The sequence below is a fragment of the Lonchura striata genome, chromosome 10, assembly GCF_046129695.1.
Source record: "Lonchura striata isolate bLonStr1 chromosome 10, bLonStr1.mat, whole genome shotgun sequence".
Taxonomy (NCBI): Eukaryota; Metazoa; Chordata; class Aves; order Passeriformes; family Estrildidae; genus Lonchura; species Lonchura striata.
Window position 1 is genome coordinate 18,376,590 of NC_134612.1, and position 26,865 is coordinate 18,403,454.

Consider the following 26,865-nt stretch of genomic DNA (forward strand, 5'->3'; position numbering starts at 1 on the left):
GGACCGTGTTTGTCATTCTGTGGGGATCCAGCTGTCCCTATAGGCCCCTTCTGGAGCTTTTTCCCTAGAATATGGTTTCCTGTGCTGCCTGCCAGCTTCCTAGTTCCTAAAAGCAGCTGAGCTGAGTTTTAAAGGTTTAAAGACTTTGCACCTTCAACAGCTAAGAAGCTTATGAAACTTTGTCCACACAGACAGAGATTAATGTATTTCTTTGCTTTCTCATTCAGAGCTGCAGCTTTTAGGTGCAAAGGCAAGAAGTCTTGTGTGTGACTAAAATAAAATGTTCAGGTATTTTACAATATTGTCTTCCCCCTCCCAACACCTCCTTCCTGCAAAGGACCATGAAATGCCAGCCCTGTGCTGTCTTCTCACAGCTCCTGGTGTACCCAGTCTATGAATTGGAGCAGAGATCTGACCTGGTTTAAAAAGCAAAGTGAGCACAACTCACAGTTTTCCATTTTTTTTTTCCTGGCCAGGTTACTTTGAAGCTGGATCACTTCCCCAGCCCACAGCTTTTAGAAACACTAGCCAGAGAATCAGATAGAAACTTGCTTTCAGCAAAAACCATCAAGTTTGCAGAAAAGCTTCTTAGCTCCAGCCTGCCTAGAGGAGACGTGCTGATAAATGGTTCTCCTTTGGCCTCAGCAGTTTAGAAATGAATCACGAGGACAGATGCCTACAGGAAGACAGGTTAAAAAGGATTTCTATGCCTTTTTAAAATGAGAATACCCCGGGATGCTGATCTGTCTCTATGACAACTCTCTGTGAGCTGTGCCAGTGATTCTACCTTTACCAGCACACTTAATACCTGGGTGCTCAAAACATCAGCATTGACCAAAGTTCCCTGTGAGAACAACCCAAAGTTCATTTCCATTGTACCAGTTAATGGCACTGAATTGTTTGCTTTTCTCCTTGTTTTCTGCAAAACAGACATTTAGCTTTGCAGGTGTGTGGGAAAAGGGAAGGAAAAAAAGGACAAAAACGACAAAGATGAGAGTGTTACACGAATTTAAGTGTTGAATAGTCTCACTTCTGCTTGCTCCCAGCTTGTGTATGATGCCATTGTCTTGTCATGTGAGCAAGGGTTGCTGTTCCATGTGGGTCTGTATTATTTTAAGTAACTTAGATATAGTAAAAATTGTATTGTTGTAGCTCTGGGATGCTGGAGACCTATGGTTTTGTCCCATGGCTGCTGAGGATAAGGAAATCTGTGATCTTTGAGAATAGCTTTCTTTATTTAAGACTGGTGGTACTGCTAAAGTAAGAGAGCATTTAATAGAGCTTCAGGAAACATAGGGAAACAAGCACAAGGGTCCCAAACACCAAGATGTGTGCAGAATGCCAGCTCCAATCCACCCAGGTATGTGACATACAGGATTTAGTAGCCAGCTCTGTATAGTTTTTGAAGCCCTAAGAACCTAGTCTGCCTACTTGGTGCAAATGGCTCTGAGAAGTTGACTCAAGGCACTCACACATGGAAAGCGAGGAGGAGGAAGGACGCTGCCTGTGACACTCTGTGTTGGGAGATTTTGGTTTTGGTTGTGGCTAATGGGATAGCACTGAAACATGTATTTTTAGACAGTTGTCGTTGCTAATGCTATTTAATTGTAAATCTTAAGAACCAGAAATTAATTGCTCTCATTATTAAAATTTTCCAATATGAGCAACTGCTGGAAATAATTATGGGAAATTGTTTTGTCATATTTCCTGCCTGATATCTGTATAGTAAGCATTCAGCTCTTTTATTCTTGCTTTTTGAAAGTAATAAATATTTTTATCCTGGTTAAACAGTCATTGTGTACAAAATACAGTTAATTAGTATATGAATGGAAGACTTAGGGTTGGAAGACGTGTTTAGATGGGGCAGAAAAGGGCTATAATGTTGCACAGACTTCAGTTTGAGATGTTTCCTTTACTAGCACATTCTAAATTTATGTCTTAAAATGCTGTTGGGGCAGAAAGATTTGTCCTGGCTTGACTACTCCCTAGAGTGATCCTTAAGTTTTCTGTCCAAGGATGCTGTATGTGCTAGCCCTGCACATTGAGTGCATGGACTGTTCAAGGGAGAAGTAAATGGCTTTTCTCCAGCCCCTGACTAGAGCAGGGTCTACATCTCTTGGTCAGTCTCTCTTAGTGGTGCTCATTGCATGGCATATGATGTTGGTACCAAATTCATCTTGGATTTGGTTCCATCTGGGTAGGTTGAGGTGTAGGTACCTGGCTGGGCACTTGGCTTTGGTGCAAGAGAAAATTCAAAAGGCCCATCTATAAAAGCCTGAAAACTGCTATGATACCTCTCTAAAGAGGCTGTTACAGCAAAAGTGCATGAACATGCCAGCAGAGGCAGGGTGGGCAGCATGTACAGGGCTGTGAGATAAATGGAAACTCAGACTGACAAGGAGCTTTCACTATTCACTTCCTATCACAATTCCACCATTGTCTGCTCCTTCTCTTTGATGTCTGGTTAAAGAGACATCACTGAAACCCAGAATGGGGACAGCAGGTGCTATACGATCATTATGGATAGTTACTTATACTGTGTGATACAAAAGGCAGCTGGGGGAATGCTGGATGTGCTTGGAGATTAATTTCCTCTGGGGATTTTATGTCTTTTGTGTAGCCCCAGTTAATATATCAAAATGAGCATCTGAGGCCATAGCTTCCTCCTGGGGAATGGTACTCTCCAGCAGGAGTACCCAAAACTCCTGTACAAAGGTGTGTCAGAAAAGTAGGGAGGATTTTCAGCATGTCTTCCCTGTAGTACCACAGAGGAACATGGTGCTTGGCAGGAAAATACGAGCTGTCACCACTGTGATCAGGAGCTGCTACAGCTGAGGTCGGCAGTTTGCACACACGCCGAGGATCCACATGGGATGGAGGTGTTCTGGGATCATGTTATAGAGAGCTATATCATGTTATATCATGTTATATGTTGGCTGAGCATCTCTCTGCTTGCATGGAAATGTTTGCATTGCCAGGAGGTTTTAAAATAATTTGATTAAATTAGGATTTTGAGTGGAAAGCTCTCTGAATCTAGTCTTTTGCCCTGGGATTTTAATGAAATCTTCCCAGGGGTGTGAGTAGGATTGATGTCCTTGCACATGTCCCACCGTTCCCCGATGGCTCTTTCCGAGCCGAGCAGCTGTGTCCCAGCAGGAGCAGGTGGTGAAATGGTCGAGCTGGCTCCGGCAGGAGGGGAGAGTCGGATGCTGGAGCACAGGGCTCGGCTGTGGAGCATTGTGCTGGGAGCCACTGCAGCCAGATGTCTGGGCAAACACAGCCAGGAAGGAGCTCCCCACACAGTGGTGCTCTGGCATTAATTTACCATCAGTAATGCAAGAGTGGGTTATGACTTTATTCTTCCCGGAGAAAGTATTCCAGCCACTAGCTCAGATATTCAAGACCTCCGGTGATGTACGAGTGGTTTTCTTCTAAACAAACACAGCTTAACCCTTGAGTTCTATTAAATCTATCACAGACGTGCAAACTGAGGAACTTCTCTGTAAAAAACAGGTATTTTTCTTTAATTTTGAGGTGCTGTGTGACACAGCAGAAGTGTTAGTTGTTCTTTCACCTGCTAGCCTCAGAGCAAGTATCAGAGGGGAGGCTGGCTCCATCCTTCCAGACAATGGGATTGGTATGAAGAGGTGAAGCAGTTGCCCAAGCTCACATGGTGTGTTGGTGGCAGAGCTGTCAGTTTATCTGATTCCCCTGCCAAATCCAGTGCCTTGGGCCAATGCTGACCATTCTCTTCATCTCATGTTCATTACTGATGCCTGTTGAATAAGAACTGGTACTTCTTTGTTTCTGCTGTGTTGCTGGCTCTGTTAAGGACGGGGCTTTTTTATCCTGGTTCTCCAGCAGATACATCTCACAATTCAGAGCAGAGAAACAAAGAGGGCTGAACTGTGGCCAGCACATCTCTGCAGTGCAGAAGCAATTGGAGTGTTTCACAAGTAGCCTCTCTCCCCATTATTTTCAGTTCTTGGGCTTTGCCTATGTGTGCCAGGACCAAGCCTGCTATCCCATGGAAGTCCCTCCTGCTTGCCTGGGACAGAGTTGCAGTGGGCAGTTCATCATTAGACCTTCCAAATTGCTGGGCTTTTTCTGTTGATTGAATCCAGTTGGTGACCAGCCATTGTAGAAGGGGGGTGAGCTGGCAGTCATTGCATTCTGACCTGCAAGCAAGGTTGAAGGTGTTTGCAAGCGCTCCAAACTCACACCTGAAGTACACATCTCTTGGTTCCATGGATTAACTGTTCACAGATGGGTCTTGCCCTTGCCTTGTGATAGACAGCCTAGTGTCATCTGCTCAGACAGTGCCAAATAGCATGTCTAGGAGAAATAGAGGGCATCTGTGTTGGCTTAGTGTGGTAGAATGTGTCCCAAACGCGCTGCTGATAGCTCAGGTGAACAGAGAATTCAGTGCTTGATCCAGCTGAGCAAGTTGCTCACTGGTATTTTTGAGATTGATAGGGAATGTAGTGGCTTCTGCTGGCTATATTGAAAAAGGTACAGGATGGAAAAACTAGTTCTTGATGAAGCAGAAACAAACTGGTTCTTCAGTGTCTCTGTTAGCAAGACAAATAAAACCCAGGAAAACATGTTTGGGTAGAGGTGCATGTGGGGTGAGTGCTGGGAGGAAATTCTTATTTTACATTTTCTGCTGAGGAAACAATCCTTGCTCTGAGAGTCTTACCCTCCACTTAATGGTGTTTTTCTTCCCTGGTGATGAACAGACGTCATCAGAAAGTCTCTTGTTGTTCCAGATTCTGTTTATCACGTATTTGAACAAAGACTTGACAAGGGTTTTTTTTCAGGTATTAATTATAGTTGACTGCAAGGCTAATCCATCATCCTCTTTAGATGGAGTCACTGGGTGTTGACTGATATAACTGAAAATGTGATCAATCTGCCATAGGTGAAGATGCAGCAGCTCTTCGTCAGAGCCATTTCAGTTTCACCCAACAATATATAGAAGAAAGGCTAATTGTATAATAACAAAAAACAACATTTGGAAGGAGATGAAAGATTCTGACATTACAGTTCTGTGATTTCTCATTTCAATTCCAAAGTGAGAAGGGAAAAACTGCATGGCCACAACTCATTTTATCAGGTGTTTCTGGGCATGATCACTCCTGAGTCCTGGGATGTTTTATCTTTTGTCATTCGTAGCATATGGATGCTGAAGTACAAAGAAGCTCAGAAAGCACCTGTGGTTTTCATAGCCCTCTGAAATGAGACTACAGGAGCCTTAGCCAAGATCCCAGCAGCTGAGCTGAGGGCAGAGCTGATCTTGCCCCAGCTGAGGAAACCAGTGCCTAAAGTCCACATTTGGGTTTATCTTTAAATGTTCCAAGTGCAAGCTCACATCTTCTGAAATTATATGTCCTGTTAAAGTTTGCAGTGATTCATGTGGAGTGCATTTTGTTGAGCAACCTCTTGGGTTTGTTTTGAAAGTAAGTGGCTTTGAATCTGTCTTGAGTAGTCTGGATCATTTATCTTGCCCTTTTCTGCATCTTCATGTGGTAACAGGGAAGTTGTTTAAGCAAACAAACATAATTCAGAGTATGGATTCCCCCTGAATATGGAATTGAGTAAAATGGGAGCATGAACATCTCAGATAAGGTTGCTGGTCCACATTGCACTTATTCCTTAGTTGGGATTTGAGGAAGACCTCCCCCCTGAGTGTGGTCCTCCTTTGTGCAGCTCTACCTTCACTGGTGGGAGACACATTTCCTGTAGTTTCCTGTTTCCATCTTGAGGCACAACTCCATCTCCCCCCAAAGATGTGTATTCACAAGTTATTGCACTGTCAACACCTTAAACCTGCCAACACTACTAAACTTTGCCCTCTGAAAGAAGCATACTTCTATTTTAGATCTCATCTGATAGCTAATATCTTGCATTTGTGCTAATTGTTTACCAACTAAGCTGGCCACAGTCCATTGCCCATCTGTGATGCGCTGCCATTAAATTGGTGGTCACTTGAAAACTAAGCAAGAGGCAGTGAGAAAGAAGCCTCAAGAGTTTGTTGAACTTGAGTGGCATGAGGGACTTGAGACATCTGGAAGAAAACAGCCATGCCAAATCAGTGTAGAGGGGTTTTTGTGGGTAATTCTTTTAACTGGAGTTGTAAAACTTGTTTCTGTCACAGAAATACAAACTAACCAAGCAGTCAATTTTTCTTGGCTTTTTTTATAAAACATCAGCCTAGCCTGAACAGAATTAAATTTGTGCCATCCTTGACAGTTGAAGTAAACCTGCCCTGTCATGGGTTTGATCTGTCTGATCCTGCAGAACTGGAGGGCTGCAGAGCTGTCATTTATTGCGTGTCTCAGGGTGATGCTGAAAAATTCACAGTCCCATGAGTCAGCAGGAGGTTTTGCATTAACTTCAGGGTTGTAGTTTCACCTCAATTTCAAGGTCTCTGTTTTAATCTCAAGACTATCCTTGCTTTTCTGAGGAGCAAACCCCTTGATCCAGCTTGCACTTTATTTCTGATTAGCATGTTAGAGTGGAACCTGACCTATAATACTGGGAAATAAAATGCTTAAATAGCTAAAATGGGATTTGAAAAAATGCAATTTATTGAATGATTTCTCAGTCATTGATGCGTTTAGCAGGTACAGAAGACAAAATGAACTAAAACAGGCTTTGGCATTTCAGAAAGTGAGTCATTTTTTCTGTTGCATCATGTATAAACTTTTCCCTACTCGTGTATGTATGGTTGAAATTACTTTGAGGTTTTGAATTCTCACTTCAGCTCTCTGTTTTTTATTCTTTTCAAACATTACTGAAAGTGAATGCTGTGCTCACATTGCCTTGCTGTTTGGTTATTGTTTGTTTTGGTTTTTTTTAATAAGACAGTGGGCAACATACAGGTGGTTAAATGAGCTGGGGAGTTACTGATTTCTCATGTTTAGGTAGGAGTAAAAGGTGGATCCATAACATTATTCCAGGGGGAGCTGCTGACAAATATCCTTTACTCAGAGGGCCAGCCTTGAAACCCTTTGGCAGTGTGGTCATCTCTTCAGATTCTCAAGCATTTATAGAGGTTCCTTGAAATCAGTTTAAAGACCATGAACATGGTGCTGTTGCAACCAGCTGAGATAGTAAACAGGTGTGTCTTTCCTTAAAAGAGTGCAGGAGAGTACTCTGAGGTTCTCCATGCTGGAAGAATGCTATTGCTCAGAATCCCAGGCGTTCTGAGATAAAGACTAGGGCAGACAATGAGCACTGGGAGATGCCAGATAGAAATATGGTTTTCTAATGTAGTTTCTACAGGCCAGGACCAGCACAGAAGCCAGTTGCTCTTCACATGCTAGGACCAACACGATGTTGTACGTTTTTCTTGGCATGAAGAAATCCAGCAGACAGAGGTTTGTCAAACCTGTCCTTGTGTGCATAGGGAGACATGGATACTCCTCAGGAGTGAACTGGATGACCTTCTTTCTTCAGAGCTCACAGCTGCCACCTGCAGCTGAGCTCTGCAGGGACAGAGGACTTGCCCCAACCCCAAGCAGCTGGACAAAGTAACATCACCTGGGCATCCTCCCTTCAGGAAAATTGTCTGTAACTTACATTAGACCCAGCACTGAGGATCAGTGGTTTTGCTACAAGTAGCCTTTGTCATAGTGGTAGCACAGAGTTGGGTACAAAACACAGCTCAGAGGAGGAAGATTTACTGAAAAGAGCTTGAATGGCCGAGAAATGGGTGATACCACAGGCTTTTCTCCCAGCCGTCATTAATTTTATTGTGAAGGAGGGAAGAGTTTGGAGAAGGGTTTTGTTTGTTTGTTTGAAATGAAAAACCTCCAAACCTTTCATGTACCTGTTGTCCCAAATGTTTTTGGAACTAGTGTGCAGCTGCACAATCTGCCTTGTCTCATTAGAAACTGGCTTGATCTTCAGTCTTGTCAGATTCCATGAGAGTCTAAGAGATCTCTTAGAAGGATCAAAGGTGACTCTATGGTATGAGAGGGTAGGAATCTCCCAGCTTATTGAATGTCATCTGTGACAGTGCAGTGCTTGGCATGTGTTGTGTCAAGGCTCTGCAGTTACGGCATGCTGGAAATGTAAAACTGGAAAGGGCTTTAGGAGATGATCCTTTTCCTGGCAGTAGCAGGAGCTCAGCTGGTAGCAGTCCTGTGCAGTGTTTGTTGCTGCTTTGTCACTGAGCCTTTGTAGCTGCTGGGACCTGTGAGCCAGAGCAATGGGGTTGTCTCCACAGCTTTCACCCTCTAGCCATACAGATACAAAGTGTGTGAAAGAAGTTGCCGTTGGACCTGTCCCTCACGTGTCCCCAGTTAGTCATTGCCTGGAATCTGAAATGCTAAAGGCCTGGAGAAATCTTGTGAGGAACTCAGCTGAGTGTGCCAAGGTCCTCTGGGGTAGAGTTCAGCAGTCTGAAGGGCTCACCTGATTACAGCAAGGTTGTCATGCAGAGTGACTCACACAAGATTATCTTTGATGTCATGGAGTGTTTCTTCCCATTACAGTTGACAGGACATTTGGTCAGAGTATGGTAATAATGTAGGTTCGATCCCCCTGTGGGCCATTCACTTAATTGGGGATCCTTGTGGATCCCTTGCAACTCAGAATATTCTGTGATCCTGTGACAACCTGCTGGCTGCAGTTGTGATGGGGTTTTACTTGCTGGGGCTGCAGGGTAGTGCTGGAGCATGAGATGCCCTCTTGTGCAGTCTGGGCAGCGCAGCTGGATGCTCCCATAGCTTGTGGCATCTCTCTGGGCGAGTGGCACAGCTGAGTGTGGGCAAAGCCAAGCATGGACCTTTGCTTTTCAGTTTTAAGTGAGGATTTCAGCTTTAGGTTGCGTTTATGGAAAGGAGCTTGAGGTTTGGTTTGTAAAAGAAAAAAAAAAAAATCTTTTCAAAAAGTAATTTGTTTCTGCTTTCTGTGAGCAAGGCTTCCAAACGGACTCGGTCAGTTCTGCAGTATGATCAACAGGACTGGAAAAAAATACCAAGTGAAGTAACGCAGTGGCTGTGGTAAACATGAACTGGGGCCTTGGATGTAGCTAATGGCATACCACAAAAGAGTCTCCTTTCACCCACCACGGATGGTGCCAGCAGCAAGCACTGCCAGCGCTGGCGTCTAGCAGAGGAAAGCATCATTTGGCTCCCTTTTGGATTTCATTACTCTTCCTGCACTCCCTCCTGCTCACAGCAAAAGCCTTTCCAGTTGTAAAGAAGTGAATTAACTGCCTTGGTGTCAGTGATGGATGAGGCGCTTTCTCCCCCTTCAAAGAGAGGAGCCGTGCCGGTGAATGCGGGACGGCAGAGTTGAAAAGTCCAAGTGGAACAGGAGAGCCCGTGTGGTGACCCAGCTGTCAGGCAGGACACCCTGGGGACTGCTCCCGCTGCTGCCCTGTCAGTGGGGAACAAAAACCACTCTCAGCATGCTCGCCCGGCCTCAAGGCTCTTTTTTTTGTCTGTGTCCTGCTTTCAGTGGACTTGGGCACATCCCTGAACACACAGCAGCCGTTTGTGTGGGTTCGGGGAGCCTCAAAGGCTTTCACAGGGAGCTCCTCCAGGCTGCACAAAGCAGGGTTACCACGCTGGTACTCGGGAGATCTCCTTTCAGGCGTCCATGGCTAATCATATTAAAGGTGACCTCGTGGGCAGCGCTCTCCATTGTTGCCATATGTTTTGTCCAGTGCTTGAGTGATGTTGTGCATTGGAATGTATTCATGCATCGCCTAATTTAATCACCAGGCTTAATCCCCTCTCCTGTTCTACACCCTTAGAATTTACTGGCTTCTTTCTAGCCTCCCGTGTATTGTTTGGGTCTCCTTCACAAGCTAATATCGATGCCTAGAAAGATTTTTATTTATTTATTTACTTTCAGAAAGTATTAAAAAATATAATCTCAACCATAAGCCCAGCAACCTCTCCAAAGGGAGAGCAAGCACAGTGGATGCTCTAGCAGGCTGATCCTTCTTCCCTGTGATCTTTTCCTTCCAGCTTTTCCATAGAAAATTAGGGATTAGGCTCATGGGTTTAAAAAAAATAAAAATACTACGAATGGAAAAATGACTGAGAAAGTGGTGTGTTTCCTTTTAATATTGTTGGAATAAATAACTAATTTTAAGAACTTGACTGTCTCTGTAAAATATGGTGTTGGTTTCTGCCTTTAAAACTTACTGCTTTGGTATGGACAACTCCTGTTCCAGGGCTGACTGGACAAAATTAACCCAACAAACACCCAAGTCCATCAAGCTGGGAAACTGAAAAGCCTGATTTATGCAAGACTACTGCAAAACTCAGAGAGCTGTGCAAGGGCTGCTGTCTTTCACAGCAGACAGGCATTTCTAGGGAGCAGGCCTTTGCAGAAGTCTTATAAACGTAATTTCTAAGGATTTTGGTAAGATTTCCCTGATCCAGCTGATACTGCCTTGTGGAAGGGTATGTTAAAAAGGGGAATTTGAGATTCAGTTGTGTTGTGACTTGCTTTACGTGTGGATGGGAGCAGTCCTGGCAAGGGAAGGCTGTGATGAGATTTTAGGGTGATACACAATCAGGTTGCTTGTATGCTGAACTAGAGGAAGGAAACCTTACACTTGCTGAGGCAGATTGTTGAATAAGCAACCTCACGCTTTGCTTCAGCTCTTAGATTCTTCTGCCCTGCATACAGAATGCTGGTACCCACACCTGTAAATAGTGGAATACATCCTGGATAATCTTTAACACAGATTGTACTTGAATTACAGCTTTGAGTTTCCCTCTGTGAATGAGTGTGCATGGGTACACACGAGATCCCTGCAGCCAAGTTCTCACACATGAGCTTGCTGGTCTTCTCTGACTGTGTGCTATGTTTTAGGTTTGATGGAAGGAGGGAGGGATGATGTAAAAGGTTGCAGATCTGTGGCTGGGTTTAAAAATAGTTTTAAAATACTATGTATCTTCATTTTAAAGAAATGCAATACTGCTTGGAAACCACAGCTACTGAACATAAACCATGTTGAGCCCCTTACATATGTTTCATCACAGTGCAGAACAGAGGGTTGTAACAGCCTGCTGTGCATTAGCACTGGAAGAGGATTCCCTGATCCTACCCCCACACTCCAACCCAGAGATCCACAGCACCATCATGGGTCTGACATCAATTTGGCCCTAGAAAAGTACCATAGAATTTACACTTTTTCAGTGTGAACCTTGCCAGAGCCCTTCCTGAAGTGCCTACATGCAGAAATTGCTTCTTTGCTGAAGCGCAGATGTGTTGGAGCCAGAGGACAGCTGGCCATGGGCTAGCTGGAGGGCAGGCTACCTGTTCCACTGGTCAAGTCTCCTGCCTACTGTCCACTCCTGCTTCCTTCTTTTCCTGTGACAGAGGAGCCTGGAGCATCTAGGAAAATGTGGATGGGAGCAGGTTGCTGCCAGAATTCAGCCACGCCACAGCCAGTCTCTTCCCAGGGGGGCCCGGCCATTGTGCTAACAGCAGCAGCCCTTGCTGTCCATGGGAATGGAGAGGGATGTCTTTGCAAGGCTTTGGATCTCCTACTCATGCACTGAGCAACTGTGCTTAGACATGCCATGGGATTTTGGTGAAGTCAGGGAAAGGAGGTCATGGCACACGGCTGGCCTGTACCCAGGGAGGAGGGTGCCAGCCCTGCCATGGTGGGATGGGGAGTGGTGTTCTGTGGCATGCAGCCTTAGGAGATGCTCTGCAGCTCTGAGTGTGTATGGCAGGAGATGTCTTCCCATCCCCGTGCTGTAACAGTGTCAGGAGGTAAAACGTTTGGCTAAGGACACGGTACAGCTGCCTGCAGTCCTGGCAGGTTGTAACACACTGCAAGGAAGTCCAGGTTGTCCCCAGGGACTGAGCAAAGCTTGAGGCAGCAGCACTAGGTCTGGACTTCAGGACTGCCAGGTATTCATAGCAGCACCCAAATGGATGGGGGAGAATGGTGTGTCTGTCAAACTGAGATCAGTGTGGTGTAATCAGGGTATTCTGCTCTTCACAGTCCCAGTTAATGAGTTGCAGATATAACTAAACCTAGAAATACTGTTGTGATTGCTCTTGATACCTGGTAGAGCTCTTTCCATGTAAGCATAGGGGCTGTTCATATTTCAATGGATTTATCTCTTATATGGAGTGTATTACAAACTTTATCTGTCTTCCAGTGGGACTCTACAGAAATCCCTCCAGGCATGAGGCAGTACCTGGGTGCTGAATTAATCTGTGCTTCTGGATTCTCCCAGATCCATTACTGGCTTAGCAAGGGAAGCAGTTTGCATTAACAAACTTAAGAAAATAGGATTTGCTGTGTTTGATCTGCCCTCGGTTCATTGTATCCTCCCAGTAGCAATGACAAAGACCGGGCACATTGGGAAGGCACAAAATGGTCACAGGGAAGACACAAAATAGGCTGATTTGTAAAACATGTATCAGCATCCTCCAGGGCTCATGGGCTGAGGGAAAGTTGTGCTATAGTCAGGTTCAGTAAAAGACACCAAACCTTTCTTCCTCCACGTACCCAGACACATCTGCACCCACAGCTCTTACCTTGCCTTCCTTGTGCTTTGAGCCATTTGAAGACATCACAGTGTCACATCCTCCTCCAGGTAACCATTGCTGTCTGCTCTGTTCCTGGTGTGAGGCTGGGGCAGCTCTCAGAGACTGTGTGGTGCTTTGGGAAGGGCTGTTTTTCCCCTCATTTTTCATCTAATATTTCTGGTGTTCATGATCTGCTTTCCATTAAAGAAACTGCCTGTGGGGCACCACCGTGTTTCCCTTGTGGTGCTGTGTGCCTTAGCAGAGCTGTGCACCCAGCAGGGACTGGATGTACCTTTCTTTGGGAGCTGCTGGCTTCTGCAGTGCTGTTCTCTACTGACCATGGGCTCTCACAAAACAGCAGGGCCAAGCACAAAGTTAAACTTCAGGCTGCTTAAACTTGGAGTCAGTAAGTTAAGACCTGTTTTCAGACGTGGCTGTCAGGTGTCTGAAATAATAGCAGTTTGGGATAATAACCTGTTACCTTGTTGTACCCTCTAATAACAGCATACCAAGCAGGACTTTAGAGAGAGTTTCTACTTGGTTGTTTCACTTTTCATCTAAAGCAAATGTGGAACACACCAATTGCTTTTCTTTCAAGCTCTCACATAACGTTTTGGGACAGAAATGCCTTAGGGATCTCTTTCTGACCAGGCTTTGTTTTTCTCTGTCAGCTCAAGGTAGCCGCACCACCGAACCTGTGACAAAGCTGGTGTTGGTCCCATAGAACCCTCAGGTCCTGGCTGTGACTGACCAACTGGGGCTTGGCAGGATGAAATTGCTCCCCTGTTAACTGTTTCCTACTAAGCTTGCAGTCATCATTAGTTTTCAAAATGCAAGAATTTTCTGCCGCTCAAAATCTCTTGTGTCAACTGAGGTTGGCAAAGCCCAGCTTGTGAGGGTTTTGTTACTGCACAAGGTGAAATCAGTGAAACTGTCTTTTGTCAGAGTATAGATGGGACTGGGAGTCGCAAAAGAGCTGGGAATACTTTAAAGGGAGGCTGGGAGACAAGCTCTGAGTAAGAGAAAATGAAACAGCCAAGCAGTGAAACTTGGCATGTGTCTTGTTAGTGTCACATTTTTTTAATGTGGCATTTCCTAGGGATGTTTTGCTTCTGTTTTCAAGTTGGTATATGTGTAGAAAATACTTTTAACTTCACTGACAGTTCCCTAGTGGTCTAGGGCATGCAGTGCAGTGTCACAATTTGTTAGCTTTTGAAGAAGGTATTTTTAATCCACAAATTCAAACTCTTCACAACTGTATAATCTGTATTTTAGTTTTGTGGTTTCCTAATCGTGCATGTAGAGAATGAGCTCATCCAGTTTATAAAATGAGCGGAAGTATTCAGCTCTTCTTTCTAAATAAATCTGGATCCATTTCTCTGTGGATTGCAACCGAAACCTCCGATGCAGGCAAGTGTGAATGCTTAAAAATAAACTCATTTGCAGTTTATATTTTTGCCAAGTGGTGAAAGTTGTCTCATGCCCTGTCTTTCTAGTAAGGCTCTTCAGCTTTGACTTGCAGCTGTGACATAAAAGCCAAGGGTGTGGTGCCAGCTTGCCATTTTGGTAACAGCATCTGCAAAGGATCTAGCCACAGTTCTTCCTGGGTTTGCTGTGCTGCTCAACCACCCATAGCAGAGGTTTTGGGGGGCACTAGCCATCAGTAGGGCAGCCCTCTGTGTGCCAGGGAATATGTGCTGGTGACTTCACTTCTGTGACAGGGAGACCCCCTCACTGCATCCCAGGGCTGATGTTTGGAGAGAAAGAGCTCTTGCAGCCTGTGGGATAATTTAGTAATAGTTTATTGTGGCTTTGGGTTCCAGGCTGGGAACCTTTGGGTTTCCAGATTAATTTAAGAGGGAAGAGCTCTCTTCTCCCTTCCATCTGCCATGTCTGAAATCCACTGGCTTTTCTCATGTTTTATGCAGCTGTATAGTGCAGGCAGCAGCTAAGTAAATGATAGGATTTTAAAATAAAAGTAAGCAGAGGGATTCAGATGAGAGTAATACCCCAAATGTGTTTCACGTCCTTCTCCTAGGCTGGATTGGGGTTTGATTTGACATTGACCTTAGCCACATGCATGGATCTTGTGGCCTGTTAACAGGGGCACTTTGCTGGCTAATGTGCTGAGGAAATGGGGCAGCAGGGACAGCTTCAGGAACCTCCTAGAGAATTTAAACCTTCACCTGGAAATTGTGCTTGTAGGGATGGGGAGAAGGAGCCTCACTGAGGAGGCAGTAGGTGTGATGTACCAGTTTAGGATCAATTCATGACTTTCAACCAGTGACAGCAGCAGTCCCATAATCAGGTGCTGAGATTGGCCAAATATTTGCTGTCTACAAAGCCAAAAGGAAAGGGCTGCTCCAACCCAGTGTGAGAAGTAACTTGTTGAGTTGGTAGCAAGTTTCCTTGTCTTTCCTCCTTTTTCCACTGTAGGACTTTTGGTTTGTCCTTTATTACCCCCATCCTGTCCTTACCACATGTTCTTCATCCACTACCCAGGGTCTTTCTCCAGCAATTTTGAGCTGCAGCACAAATAGAAAAGCTCATGGAAGAAGTGCCCTGGTCTCCAGAGCAGCTTCTTTAAGTGAAAACACAGCTGTGAGGTTTGCAGCCTGTGCTGCTGTAAGGGCTCATCCAGCCAGCACAGCCAGCACCGCTGCAGTGCTTCCAGCACACAGGAATTGGGAAATCCATTGTGAACAAGATTGAGTTTGATGGCCTGCGTGGAGGCAGATGGATGTATTTTTAAGGGATGAGGTGCCAGAAAACTCTGTGATTACGTTACTGGAGCATGGCTCGTTTTTTGTGGTTTTAAAAGTGAGTGTCAGGACTTCAAGACTATTTCTTTTTCGGGTCAAAACCGAAGTTTGGGCGGGGCATAAAAACCTGCTTGATGACTAAGTTTATTCTTAAAAAGCTTTCTAGAGCTGGAGAGGGGAGCCTTATTCCAACCCAGAGCAGATACCAGTCTTTTTAGACCTCCATGCAAATGGGGTTAAAACTGATTAAGTGCCCAGGGTGAAAAAGAAGCCCTGCCTTTCAGGAAACTGTTTTCAGTGTGATCTTTAGATCCAGTTCCCTGGTTTTTGTCTCAGAGGCTTGTATTCTGCCTCTGAAGCTCGTATTCACCCTCCTTGCCCTGGGTGAGTTCTTTCTGCTTGAATGCCCCCACATCAGTGGAATTACCTTGACCGGTTCCAACCCAGGCTGGCCTTACATCGCCCCGCGACTGGGAGAGCTCAGATCTGACCTGGTTCCTCGGCTGAACCAATAATACCTCTCTGACACAGTGCATGTGTGGGGAAAACTTTTCATCTCATGACAAAGGTTTGATGCTCAGAGCCAAGGCTGGGAACAGAGGATCCAAGCCAAGCCTTTTACTCAAGGGGCATGCAGAATTTGCTCAGCCAGGTCAATATAGGGACTGGCAGCGTTTCAGCAGCCAGCAGTGCTCCTCATGCTCTTTTCTTGTTGGAGCTACCAGGCTTTATAACATCACTGAGCCTCCAGCTGCTGCAGGTCTAAAACATTCTTTAAAATGAGGATGGCTGCTGGCTGCACCGAAACCCAGGCAAGTCTGGAGGTCGTGACAATGTAAAACACTGTTCACTCTTTCTGAAAATCTCTTTTTAGGCTTGGTGGAAGAAGCCACAAGATGTAGGGAGCTTCCCTGACACCCTCACCAAGGCCTGTCTGCCTGAGCAGGGCATGGGGTCCCCTCAGGAGAGTGCACTGAGGGGCAGCTGCTTCTTCTGCTTCACTGGTGTCTCATATCTGTGCACTGGTTTAGTGTCTGCTCACCTATGCTGAGGGTGGGATGGGAGCTTTGGGTGCAGATGAAGCACGTCAGTGTCTGGCAGATGGGGGAACAAGGAGCATCCTGCTGTCAGCCAGCTGCATCCTCAGCTGAATTTAAGGATGTAGGGATAGAGAGTTGGAGTATGTTACTAATCCAAAGAGTGGGGTAATTGTACAAACAAGTGCACACAGCCCTCAGTGCTGTGGGCTCAGGAGATGACTTTCCTTGAAGTGGCTTTCCTCAAGAAGGTAGTGTTACCTTCACCTTGAGCTTGCAGTATGTGCCACCAAACTACACCAGGAATCTGTGAGGGCTTCTGTGTGCTGTGTGTATGTTCTCTTGCTCCATTGACCAGTCACAGGATAGTGTGCTCACACCTGCTTGGTGCCTTAAAAGAGATACTCCCATCCATGGAGTCAACAGCATACTGCCCATCAAAAAACCTGCCCCAGCCCCTTTGAATTTCAGTGCTTTGCTCCTCTTCTGTTTGGGTGTATTGCAGTTGTGTCTGGTGATGAGTGAGCCTATCCATCACTGTATCCAAAGAGATCCAAATTACTCCTTTTGACAGCTCTTATTCATATACCTCCCTGTGTCTCTGACATCTCAATTATTGATGGGGCTCTCCTGGTAGGCAGCACTCTGTTCTCAGCATGGCTGCCGTCCAGCTCCCCTTCCCATTGAGTTCATGCACACACCATGCTGAACACTTCTTTATGTGCAGAGCCACTGGAGTGGAAAGGGATCTTTATTAGCATGTGAGCTCCAGGGCTGCACAACCAAAGGGGGCAGTGCAAGCCAAATCACACCGCAGTTCCATGCTGGGAAATTTGCTCTCCCCCTCCTCTCCCAGGGAAGCCCAGCAGAGTAAAATGAAATTATTTCACATGTTTAATGGCAAAGATCCCTTGATCTGATAAACCTCCCTTGTGATGGGGGTCGCCCTGCACGTGCATTTCTCTAAGAAACTTCAGTCCCCCATTGCCCCTGCAGGTATAAAATACAGTATTCTTGGGAGCAGTGCCTTTCCCTGTGCTGTGGTATTAGCTTGTTTGCTGGCTTTACAGCAAGCTTCTTTTGACAAGGAACACTGACACACACAAAAAGGAGCTTCAAAGCAGCAATGTGATGTTGGAGCAATGTTGTCAAATTGGTTAAGAGTTAAAGCTGTGCCAGAGGGGTAATTGTAAAATGTTGCTAGTTTTGTAGGGCTTTGTGTGTGCAGGAGGTTCTGGATATCTTGTAACCTTGCTGCAAAAGTCAGATAGAAGAATGATGAAGTGGTCGAGCAGCTCCTGACATTTGTCCCAGCCTTGCCCTGCAGCCTTCTGTGATTCAGAAGTAACCAGAGGTTTTGTGTGTAGTGAGTGAAGGCAAAAGGAAAGGGCATCTGCTGGAGAAGATAGGACCAGAGAGAAGCAGTGCTGTAGGGGTGCAGAGAGCTGGGAAAGGACACTTGAGCTCTGCTGCCACAGACTTTCAAAGTCTGTGGCAGCAGGCACTTCATAGATTAGCTTTAGCATGAGAGAAAAAAATCTGTGCTGACCTTCCAAAGCACTGGTGTGCTGGGAAGCATGAGTGCCTTTGCAGTGAGCAGGGCAGTGCAGAAGTGACAGTCTGGTCAGTGGAGCTCTCCTGAGGCTCCAGTGGCAGAGAGGACCCAGTTGCAAGATGTTGAGTGGGTGTGGACAACCTTGTTAAGCTTAGCAGGAAGCTTATATTTTCTGCATTCCCAGTGTGCTAGTTCTTCCCTAGCTGACTTACCTGCTGGCTTTCCACCCTGTGATGAGTTTTGCTTGAGGGCTTTGTGCTCTCTGCAGAGGCCAAATACCACCAAAGGAGCAAAGGCAGCCAGATTGTTGCTGGTGGTTGCATAGTCAGAGCTTGACTGTTCATTTGGGGTCTGTAAGGACTCCTGGTGACAAGCACAGCTCCCCTCTTCCCCTCTCCTGGATGACCATGACAGTGCATCAGCAGGGCAGATCTGCAGAAGACATGGGTTGTGAATCAGTGACAGCATGGCTGCCTTGAGCTTTGGTTGCTGGGACAGATCTTTAGTTACACACCTCTCGGTGTGACAGCCTGACCCTGACCTTTCTCTGAGTGTGGTCCTCATGTCACTGTGGGTGATGGCAACATCCTTTTGCCTGACAGCATTGACCCAGATGGTCAAGCCATGTATAATCACTGTCCAGGCCTTGCTGGCACTGGTAGGTGATGCAGAAATGGCTGAGCATGCCAAGCAGGGTGTGTTTTATTTGTCTGGAATACCATGAGCAGACAAAGAAGGATTAAAATAACAGAAAGTTGAAAACCCGTTATCTTTGGGAACTGTGATCTTTCCTTTCTGGATAGGCAGGTTCCATGGGACCTCATGCCCCCTAGATAGTGGAAAGGTCACCTTCCCATACCTGATTGCCCCAAGGCTTTTCCTGGCAGCCTGTCAAAACAAGGCTGTTTTCCTTCCCAGCCTTTTTCCTTTCTTCCTTCCTTTCTTCCCTCCCCCTGGACTTGTGTCCTTGCACAGAGGTGGTTCCACCCTTAAGCTGTGCTGGGCACCCATGCCCAGGTGAGCCATAACCAGAGATGCTCAGCTAGTGCAACCCCAAAGCCCACTTGGCTGAGAGCTGCAAGCAAGAGATTCAGGCACTCCTGAGTTCGTCCTGATCAAAACTATTGTTGAAAGTTGCCAAAGCCACAATTTTGCCAAATTTTGCACTTCCTTTTGTGCTTCATCTCTACTGATTCTGTGGTGCAGTGCCTTTTCCACAAAGAAAAGGATCTGGTGGATCTGTGTCTGTGATAACTGCTGTCCCTTTGGCCTCAGAGGTGCTTCCTGATTCTAGCAGGAAAGCTTTGGAAAACCTGGCCCAGAAGAAATGGCTTTAGTCAGTTCCCAGTTTCTCCTTCAGTTCCCCAAACCAGGGACTCTGCTTATAGAGTCACATATGGCCAGTAAGGTGATTGCTTGTCTCCCTTGGGGAGGTTCTTTGTTTCTTGATGATCTCCTGCTCCCATGTGGTAGCTGCCATGTGCCATCATAGCATCTGGAGAGGCTGGATCCACAGTCAGGCTTCATGGATCTTGGTCAGAAGAAGCATCCCCAGCCAGCCCTGCTGGTCCTGCCATGAACACTGCTCTCCAAAGTGGATCTGAATGATCTTGCTTGGTGCAAGGTCAGGGCTTGCAAGAAAGGGAGCTGTGGAGAGTGTTAAGGGGTCACTGTCTTGACAGTGCAGTGAGCTGTGATGTGTGTGCCATGGGCACTCATGTTATGTGGTGTTGCACGAGCTTGTGTTTCAGAATGGCTTACACTGGTAGAGCTGTGGAAGTCAAGGGAGCTCAGCTGAATTTGGCCTCAGCCTAGTACTTGGTTCTTAACTCAATATTCAAGGTGGTGAATTTTTCAATGATTTCTTGGCATGCAGTTTTATTTGGGTCAGTGAGAGCACAGTGTGTGACTTCGCTACTCTTTAGGGAAGGGAAAATCAGTGCATCGTCTAGTGATTCAGCACTCAGAGTTTCTTTACAGCCTACAGGAGAAAGATGTTTTAATTCTGTGTACATTCCTGAATAAGCCATTAATTTGAGCTAGCAATTTTCTTGGAGCCTAGAGGAGAGGAATCTGTGATCAAATGCAGTGGCTCAACACTGCGCTCCTCGTTTCCTTGCTTAAAAAGGTCGGGCTCATCGTAACAAACCTCCTTTGACTTTTAGCCCTTGTGGTGATCTTCCCAGACCATTTCAAGAGTCCTGCACAATCCAGCACTGGCAACAGCCCTACTGATAGTAATATCTGTCACCCCAAAAACATGTATGAAGACTAGCAGCTACCTCCTCTAAAGGATGAGTTGCCCCTCTTACCCTCCCTGCTGGCTCCTGGTCAAGGTCTGCAGCTCTTTAGCTGAGCCCAGGGGCTCATGGCTGTGAGAGCTGGTGGGACACTGACCTTCCCCAGGGTAATGAGGAGCTGCTTGGATGTGCAGGGCTGTTGCAGAACTCAGTTCCATGCTGTTTTCTAGGGAGTTCAGTGTATAAAATCACTGAAGACATTTTCAGCAAAAAAGTCTCCCCACAGAACAATTCTGTTGCTTGTTGAAAGAGGATTAATTTTTCCCCCTTAATAAAACAAGCTGTGTTTGAAATCCAAAAACCCTTGCTGAATGCCTTCTTGGAGCTGCAACCAAAGCAGCTTCCAGGTCCCATTATAGCCTGCTGCCGGAGGCAGATCCAAACTGCAAACCCTTTTAACAGCTCTTTAATAACTCTGCACAGAAGGAAAAATCTGTCACCTTTCCCTCTGTGGTTTCTCCTCTGTTCTAATGCACTGGAGGAACGAGATGGAGCCGGGAAAGTTTTCAGAGAAAGACTCGTGGGAACTACAGCTGCCGATGGAGAAACTCATTTCTGTAGTGTCTGAGGGGAACCGCAGTCGCTCTGGGGAAGGGTGGTGTGTGTGGGTGGGTTTGGAGGGCTCAGCTGTTACAACCCGTGCATTTCAGAGGAACCACGAACACTTTATAGTAACAAAGGGTGGAAAAAGCAAGAGGTTTCTGCAATGCATGTGACTTTTCCCTGAGGTTTGGAACCCCACAGTATGTTCCAGGCCACGGTGTTTGCGTGTCAGCCTTGGTGAGTTAAGCTTTCTCCCACAAGCCTTGCTTGAAGTTGCTGTAATGACCAAAAGCCTAAAATGTTTCTTTTTTTTTTTTTTCTTTTTTTTTTTCCCTCTCTCTCTTTTCATTGTCCCACACCCCTTCTCCTCTGTGCAGATGAAGCTTTCATTTACCTTGGACCAGGAGAGTGGGATGCCTCAGGGCTGTTATATCTATCAGTACCGGGACAGCAACAGGTAAGTCCTGTGGAAGATTACACGCAGCAAACATGGGAAGGTGCAGTGAAAGGAGACTGCCCTGCCTTCTGGCAAAGGGATCACAACTGCTTGTACCACTTAAAAGTAGATTAAAGAAGGCCTCAGGCTTGACCTGAAACTGGGAACAGCTCCTGTAAATGCCAGATTCTTTAAAATGCACGAGGCCCTGCAGCCCCCTTTTTTTTTTCTCTACCTTTTAAAAGCTGCTTTTATTTGTCTAAAAGGCCTGCTCTTGGGTACCTCAGGCTCTGACAGAGCTCACCTGGGCTTTACCCAGGGATGTTTGCAGCTCACACTCTGCATTGTTGGGGTGACTCTGGGAGCATGGCCTGGGGGAAAGCACCCAAAGGCTGCAGAGCACTTGAAAGCAGAGCCCTCACCTGTGCTTAGCTAGACCCACAGAGCACCCTATTGTCTCTGCTGAAGCTCATGCAGAGGTTCACTGAGTGCTCTGTGTGGTACCATAGCCCCAGTGCAGCTACGTGCTCTGTTTTTGTAAGATACTATATAATATTCAAGTTTTGGATGTGTTTGGAGCACAGAGTCCTCTATTTCTAGGTATTCTGCCTATTTTTACTAGCTGCTGTAGTGAATTGGCACCCAAGATGTTTTTATTTCAAATCACATTCTCATTATCAAATTGACAGCAGCAGCAGAGTTCAGGATATTTCTGTGTTTGCCCTGAATACCAGCATGTCATAAATCCATGGCCTGTTACTCCACCCATGTAGTTCTGCTTCTTGCCAGTTATTCAAGTTAACCTAAAAAATGAGACTATATGAAATTGTCAATGAACATAACAGTCTGTAATTAGATCTGCACAGAAAGGCCAACAAGAGCAGTCCCAGCAAGGAATAGGGACATCTGCAAATGCACAGAGCAGTGTTTTAGCTGAGAAATCTTAATATTTAAACAAGAAAGGAGATAATTTGTGGCAGACTCCTTCCTGCCTATGGGTGGGTGATTAGCACGTGGTACATGGTCCCATCCCGAGTATCCCAGGCCCAGAGCCTTGTATGAGCAGAGCTGGTGTCTCCAGCACCACCAAGCTCACAGGGCAAGGTGCAGCTCAGCGCCAAAGCACCAGATCAACAAGGGAGGAGCGTCTGTTTTTGAGGGTTTTCAAGGCAGTGGCACACAATGGACAGTGAGGAAAAGAACCCTCCCCCACCTCCCCGACCTGCTGGGCTTCGTTGAGGATGTTTATAGACCAGTGTTTCTGATTGTGTGGTGTGTATCTCAAAAATCAGCAGTTGTGGTTTTTCTGCCACAGACCCTCCTCTCCCCAGGCTCTAGTGGGTGTTTTCTGCCATTGTTTGAGGAAACCCCAGGGACATGAGTAGAGCTGTTTTGTTTAAGTGCTAAGGCCAGTAGCAATTCTTCTTGGAAACCTTGCTGTTAGCTGTGAGAGGCCCAGTGTGTGACGAAGTAGCTTTGTCAGGTTAACAACTGTTGATTGAGAGATGTATGGCTGTGTCCTGTGATTCTGGCAAGCATGGGAGCTGAGCCACCCTGGGCCATGCCAGCCAGGATCGTGGCTTGAAAAAAATACATTGTGGGCAGGATGAGTGCAATTGCAAGTAAATCTAGATTTTGCATGTGCCTGACAGATCCAAACTGCAATTACGCCTCCATGCAGGCCCCTGTACTTAGAATTTCATAGCTTGCCTGACCAACCTGGGGGGAGCAGGATCCCATGTCCCAGGGAGAGCCTTGCTAGGTTTGCACACACGCTTACCCTCTAAACCCTGCGTGCAGCCCACTGCTTCTGACAGTCCTTGGCTGGGGAACTGAAGCATGAAGGTCTGTGCTATGGCTGACACATTCTTGCAGGTAAAATGCCCTTGAGCCGAACATGTGCTTGGTTCTGGTTGTACCCTGGGTGATTTTGGAGGAGCTCATATGTGCTGCAGCTTTGTTAGCAACAAGAACTTTAAATTTGCATAGTGTTGGGAAACACCAGATGTGGCTCCTGCTCAGCCAAGCAGAGACTGTTCTTCTCAAGCACTGGGCCTGCCATAGGGTTAATCTGATGTCCATGCAGTAACATGGCACTTGTCACGATGGCTCTTCTTTGTAGTAATTTTCCAGGGTAACTTGTAGGGCTTGTGTTCTCCCAAGTGTAGTTAGGCTTTGACAGTACCAATCAGGACTGAGGGGTAACAGCTCTTCTGCCTTCTGAAGATGTAGCCAGAAAATAAAGCAACATAACCTTGGTGTCTGCATTGTATTTTGGAGCCATTTACAGCCCAGAGAAGAAATACTGGTGACACACTGCAAGCTCATGCATGGAAAGGACTGGAAATATGCACCCTAGATCCCAGTGCCCTCAGCAAAGCATCAGACCTGGGATCTGCTCCAGGGAAAGACTCATGGCAGGCATCAGGTGTGTGAAGCTCTTGAGCAGCAGCTTTAGCAGGAGGAAGCTGAGGTGATTCTGGCTGGCAGAAACCCATTCTGACCTGGGGAGTGAACCCGGTGCCCCAGAGATCAGCTCCAGCCAGGCTGTGTGTGTCAAGGTTTGGTGTCACCCTGGTCACTGATGGAATGTCCCTTCCTCTCCAAGTGTCAAATGCTGTTCCAAGCTGCAGCCAGACGGGGCCACCGGAGAACAGCAGATGTTGGTCTCCCGCTTGGAGAACAAAGGACTGCAGCATTGCTGAAAGTGTAATTACTAGAGCAATTAAAATTTCTATTGATTAGGCTAGAAGTGCAAGTACCATACAGGCTCTTACAAGGGCAATCAATTGGAATTTGTTCCCTTTAAAATGATAAAACCCTTCCAAGAAAATATTGCCCCTCCAGTCACCTGTCTGTTGCCTGCCTGTCTACAGGAACAGGAACATTCATGGGCACAGCACTCGCCCACTCCACCCTCGGTGCCAAGCACTTTGAGTGGACTGGACTCAGTGGAACTTTAGAAGTCTTGGAAGCCTTGGATTGAGGGCAAAAGAGGTGCTGAACACCCAGCTGCTTGCCCTGCCCTTCCAACCCCTGCTATAATAGATAGGTATCCAGTGGCACTTGATAGTCCCAGTGGCAGCTTGGAGCTGTATGGAGGAGTGGGGCTGTTACTGCCCCTGCAGTCACAGGAATGAGACTGGGGGACTTCACTTCTCCTCTTCCTCCTGCTCAGACCTAGGCATTTTTATCCCCTGGGCTACCAGTCCTTCCCAGCCCGATTGTCCTTCCTGGCCCCAGAGGAAGTGGCTTGACCTGACAGAAGCAAGCAGTGTGCTTTCTCATTTTTAAGCCATGTTGCTTAAATTCTCCCTAATGGAGATCAGTGTAATGGCCAGAGCCCCAGGCTGGTGCTGTCCTGCAAGGGGGGCACTGTGTTGTGACACAGAGACAGAGAGTAATGGGTGCTGGGTGACACTTGGAACAGGAGCATGCTGTCAACCCTCAGATGGCCCTAGAGCAGTGACATCAAGTGGCGATGGCCCTGCCAGACATCCTGTCAGGTGTTGACACGGCACGTGTCAGGTGTTGACAGTGGGACTGGCTTTCTTTCACTGTCACTTGACACAGACTGAATTTCTCTGATCTTGCACAGGATCCAATAGCAAAACCCAGCCAGGCAGTAAAAGACCATCAAGTTAATTCACATCTACCATGGTTCATGAATCCTGTCCTACAACATGCACTCAGCAGGTCCCTGCTCCAGGAATGTGTTGTGGGCTGTGCTGAGGAAGCTCCAGCTGCCCACTCTGAAGGCAGCCTGCCCTTGTGCCTGGTCCTGCTCCTGTGGGCTGCCAGGCAGCAGGAATGATGAGGTTCTTAAAGGTTACGGCTCAGCATGAAAGACTTCTTCCAGTCTGTGTGCAGGAAGAGCCAAAGCCAATTTGAGATCCCCCTGGAAGAAATTAATTCCAAGAAGTCCAGTGTCTTTTGGCTGTAGCCAAGAAATAGAAAATGCAATCTGTTCTCTGCATTCACCATCACTATGCAGAGGCTTCTCTGGAGACCTTCTAGGCTCTGCCCAGCTACCCACAGCAAGTCTGATCCTTCAAATGCCTTTGTCTTCCCTCCCAAGACTCTCTGATTACTGCCATCTTTCTCAGATGATGCAGTGCTCAGGGTCTCTGCCATCCCAGACCCACCAGGGAGGTGTAAATCCCTGTCAAGCATGACACATTCTTGTCCCCAGCTGGTACTTCTATAATATGATTTTCCTGCTCCCTCAGTGTCCAGGTTTTGGTCTGGTTCTAAGGTCCCTTCCCCACCTCCCAGATTCCGCCTTTGCCAATAGACCAGCTTGCAGCTCACCAATGAATTTCATTTAAATTCTGTGCTGCAGCTGCAGTTTGTGTCAGGATTATGAATTTGCAGTGGGGTCTTTCATATTCTCTTCAGAGTAATTTCAAAACCCAGAGGAGCAGCATCTTGCATGGAAGCACTTAGAGACCTCTTAGAAAAGCAGCATTGGAGTATTGATCACTTTTTCTCTCTGGGGACCCAGAGTGCTGCAGATTGAGCTACTGTACAGTGTAGCCACTTGCGGGCAGCACCACACAACTCTTCAGAATGAGAAGTGAAAAACAGCTCCAGTTGAAAGGAAAAGTGGTGCCCCCTTTTATATAGAGATCAGTGATATCTGGTACATTGGATTATCACTTGAAACACTAGGACTTCAAATGTCAGGGTGCATGCAGTCCTGATGCTGACAGACTCATGATACATGATGTTGTTTGGGTTACCAATTGAGCTCCTCTGTGCAATCTTTTCATAAGGTGAATGTAATATCTGCAGTGATGTACCCAGTGTGACATCAAGAGAGCCAACCTATAATTATATGCTGGAATCGTTTGAATGGGTTATTTGTCACTAACATTTTAGCTCACTCCATTTATTGCTCCTATTCAGGACTGCAGCAGTTTTGGTGTAAACAGAGTTTGGGTTGAGGTTTGGGAGGGTTTGTTTTTCTGAAAAAGAGCAAAGAAGAATTGTTTGGAGTTTATTCTTTTTGCTAGAAGAGCTGTTGACTAGCAGTGCTAGGAAGAAAATATGTACAGCAGCTGACACAGCTGCTGATTTGTTTTCAGAGATACTTCCCAGGTGTACAGCTCATGTGTTGGACTTTAGCATGGACTTGATTGTTCTGCAATGAGCTGGCAAGTTTACCATGTTTTGTTCCTTTTGAGCAATTGAGGCTTGCAGAGTGGGTTGTTTGCACAAGGAGCTGCTGCACAGCTCACACAGTACCTGGGTGTGTGACCTGCCTTATTACATGGTTGTTTCATGGTACATATCCCAGTGAAGCAGCCCTGCTTCTGTTGATGTAAAGGAACTCCCCGGGTGGCATCTGATTTCCCAGTTAGTGATCATGCTGTGGCCCACTCCAGCCTGCAAGGCTAGAGGAGTCTCTGAAAGTGGCATCTTCTCCTGTTTGTCTTGCCTGGTGGATTGGAATTTCATGGGGAAAATCCATGTACATGTCCTTTGACATCACAGGCTTGGACAGATGCTCTCTTGCAGCAGTTATTCACCTGAAACTTGTGAAATGCTTTGTTCAGATTTCAGAACAAAATAAAATCATTGCAATTACCAGGGGGAAAAAAAAGTATATAGGCTAGCATATTACATCTTTTATTTTGATACCATGTGTTGTTTTTTGTTTCACTGTTGACACTAAACTTTACACATGCACTCCTTCACCTGCCAAGTGCAC

At 46.3% G+C, this 26,865-nt stretch overlaps 1 protein-coding gene across 1 annotated transcript in view; it reads left to right on the plus strand.

Moving 5' to 3' along the window:
- Positions 1-26,865, plus strand: part of DIS3L2 (DIS3 like 3'-5' exoribonuclease 2) — a 179,267-nt gene that overhangs the window by 121,080 nt on the left and 31,322 nt on the right. Inside the window, exon 15 of the mRNA XM_021544264.2 lies at positions 21,094-21,173. Within this exon, the coding sequence (XP_021399939.2) occupies positions 21,094-21,173 (80 nt within the window). The remainder of the gene's footprint in view (positions 1-21,093; positions 21,174-26,865) is intronic.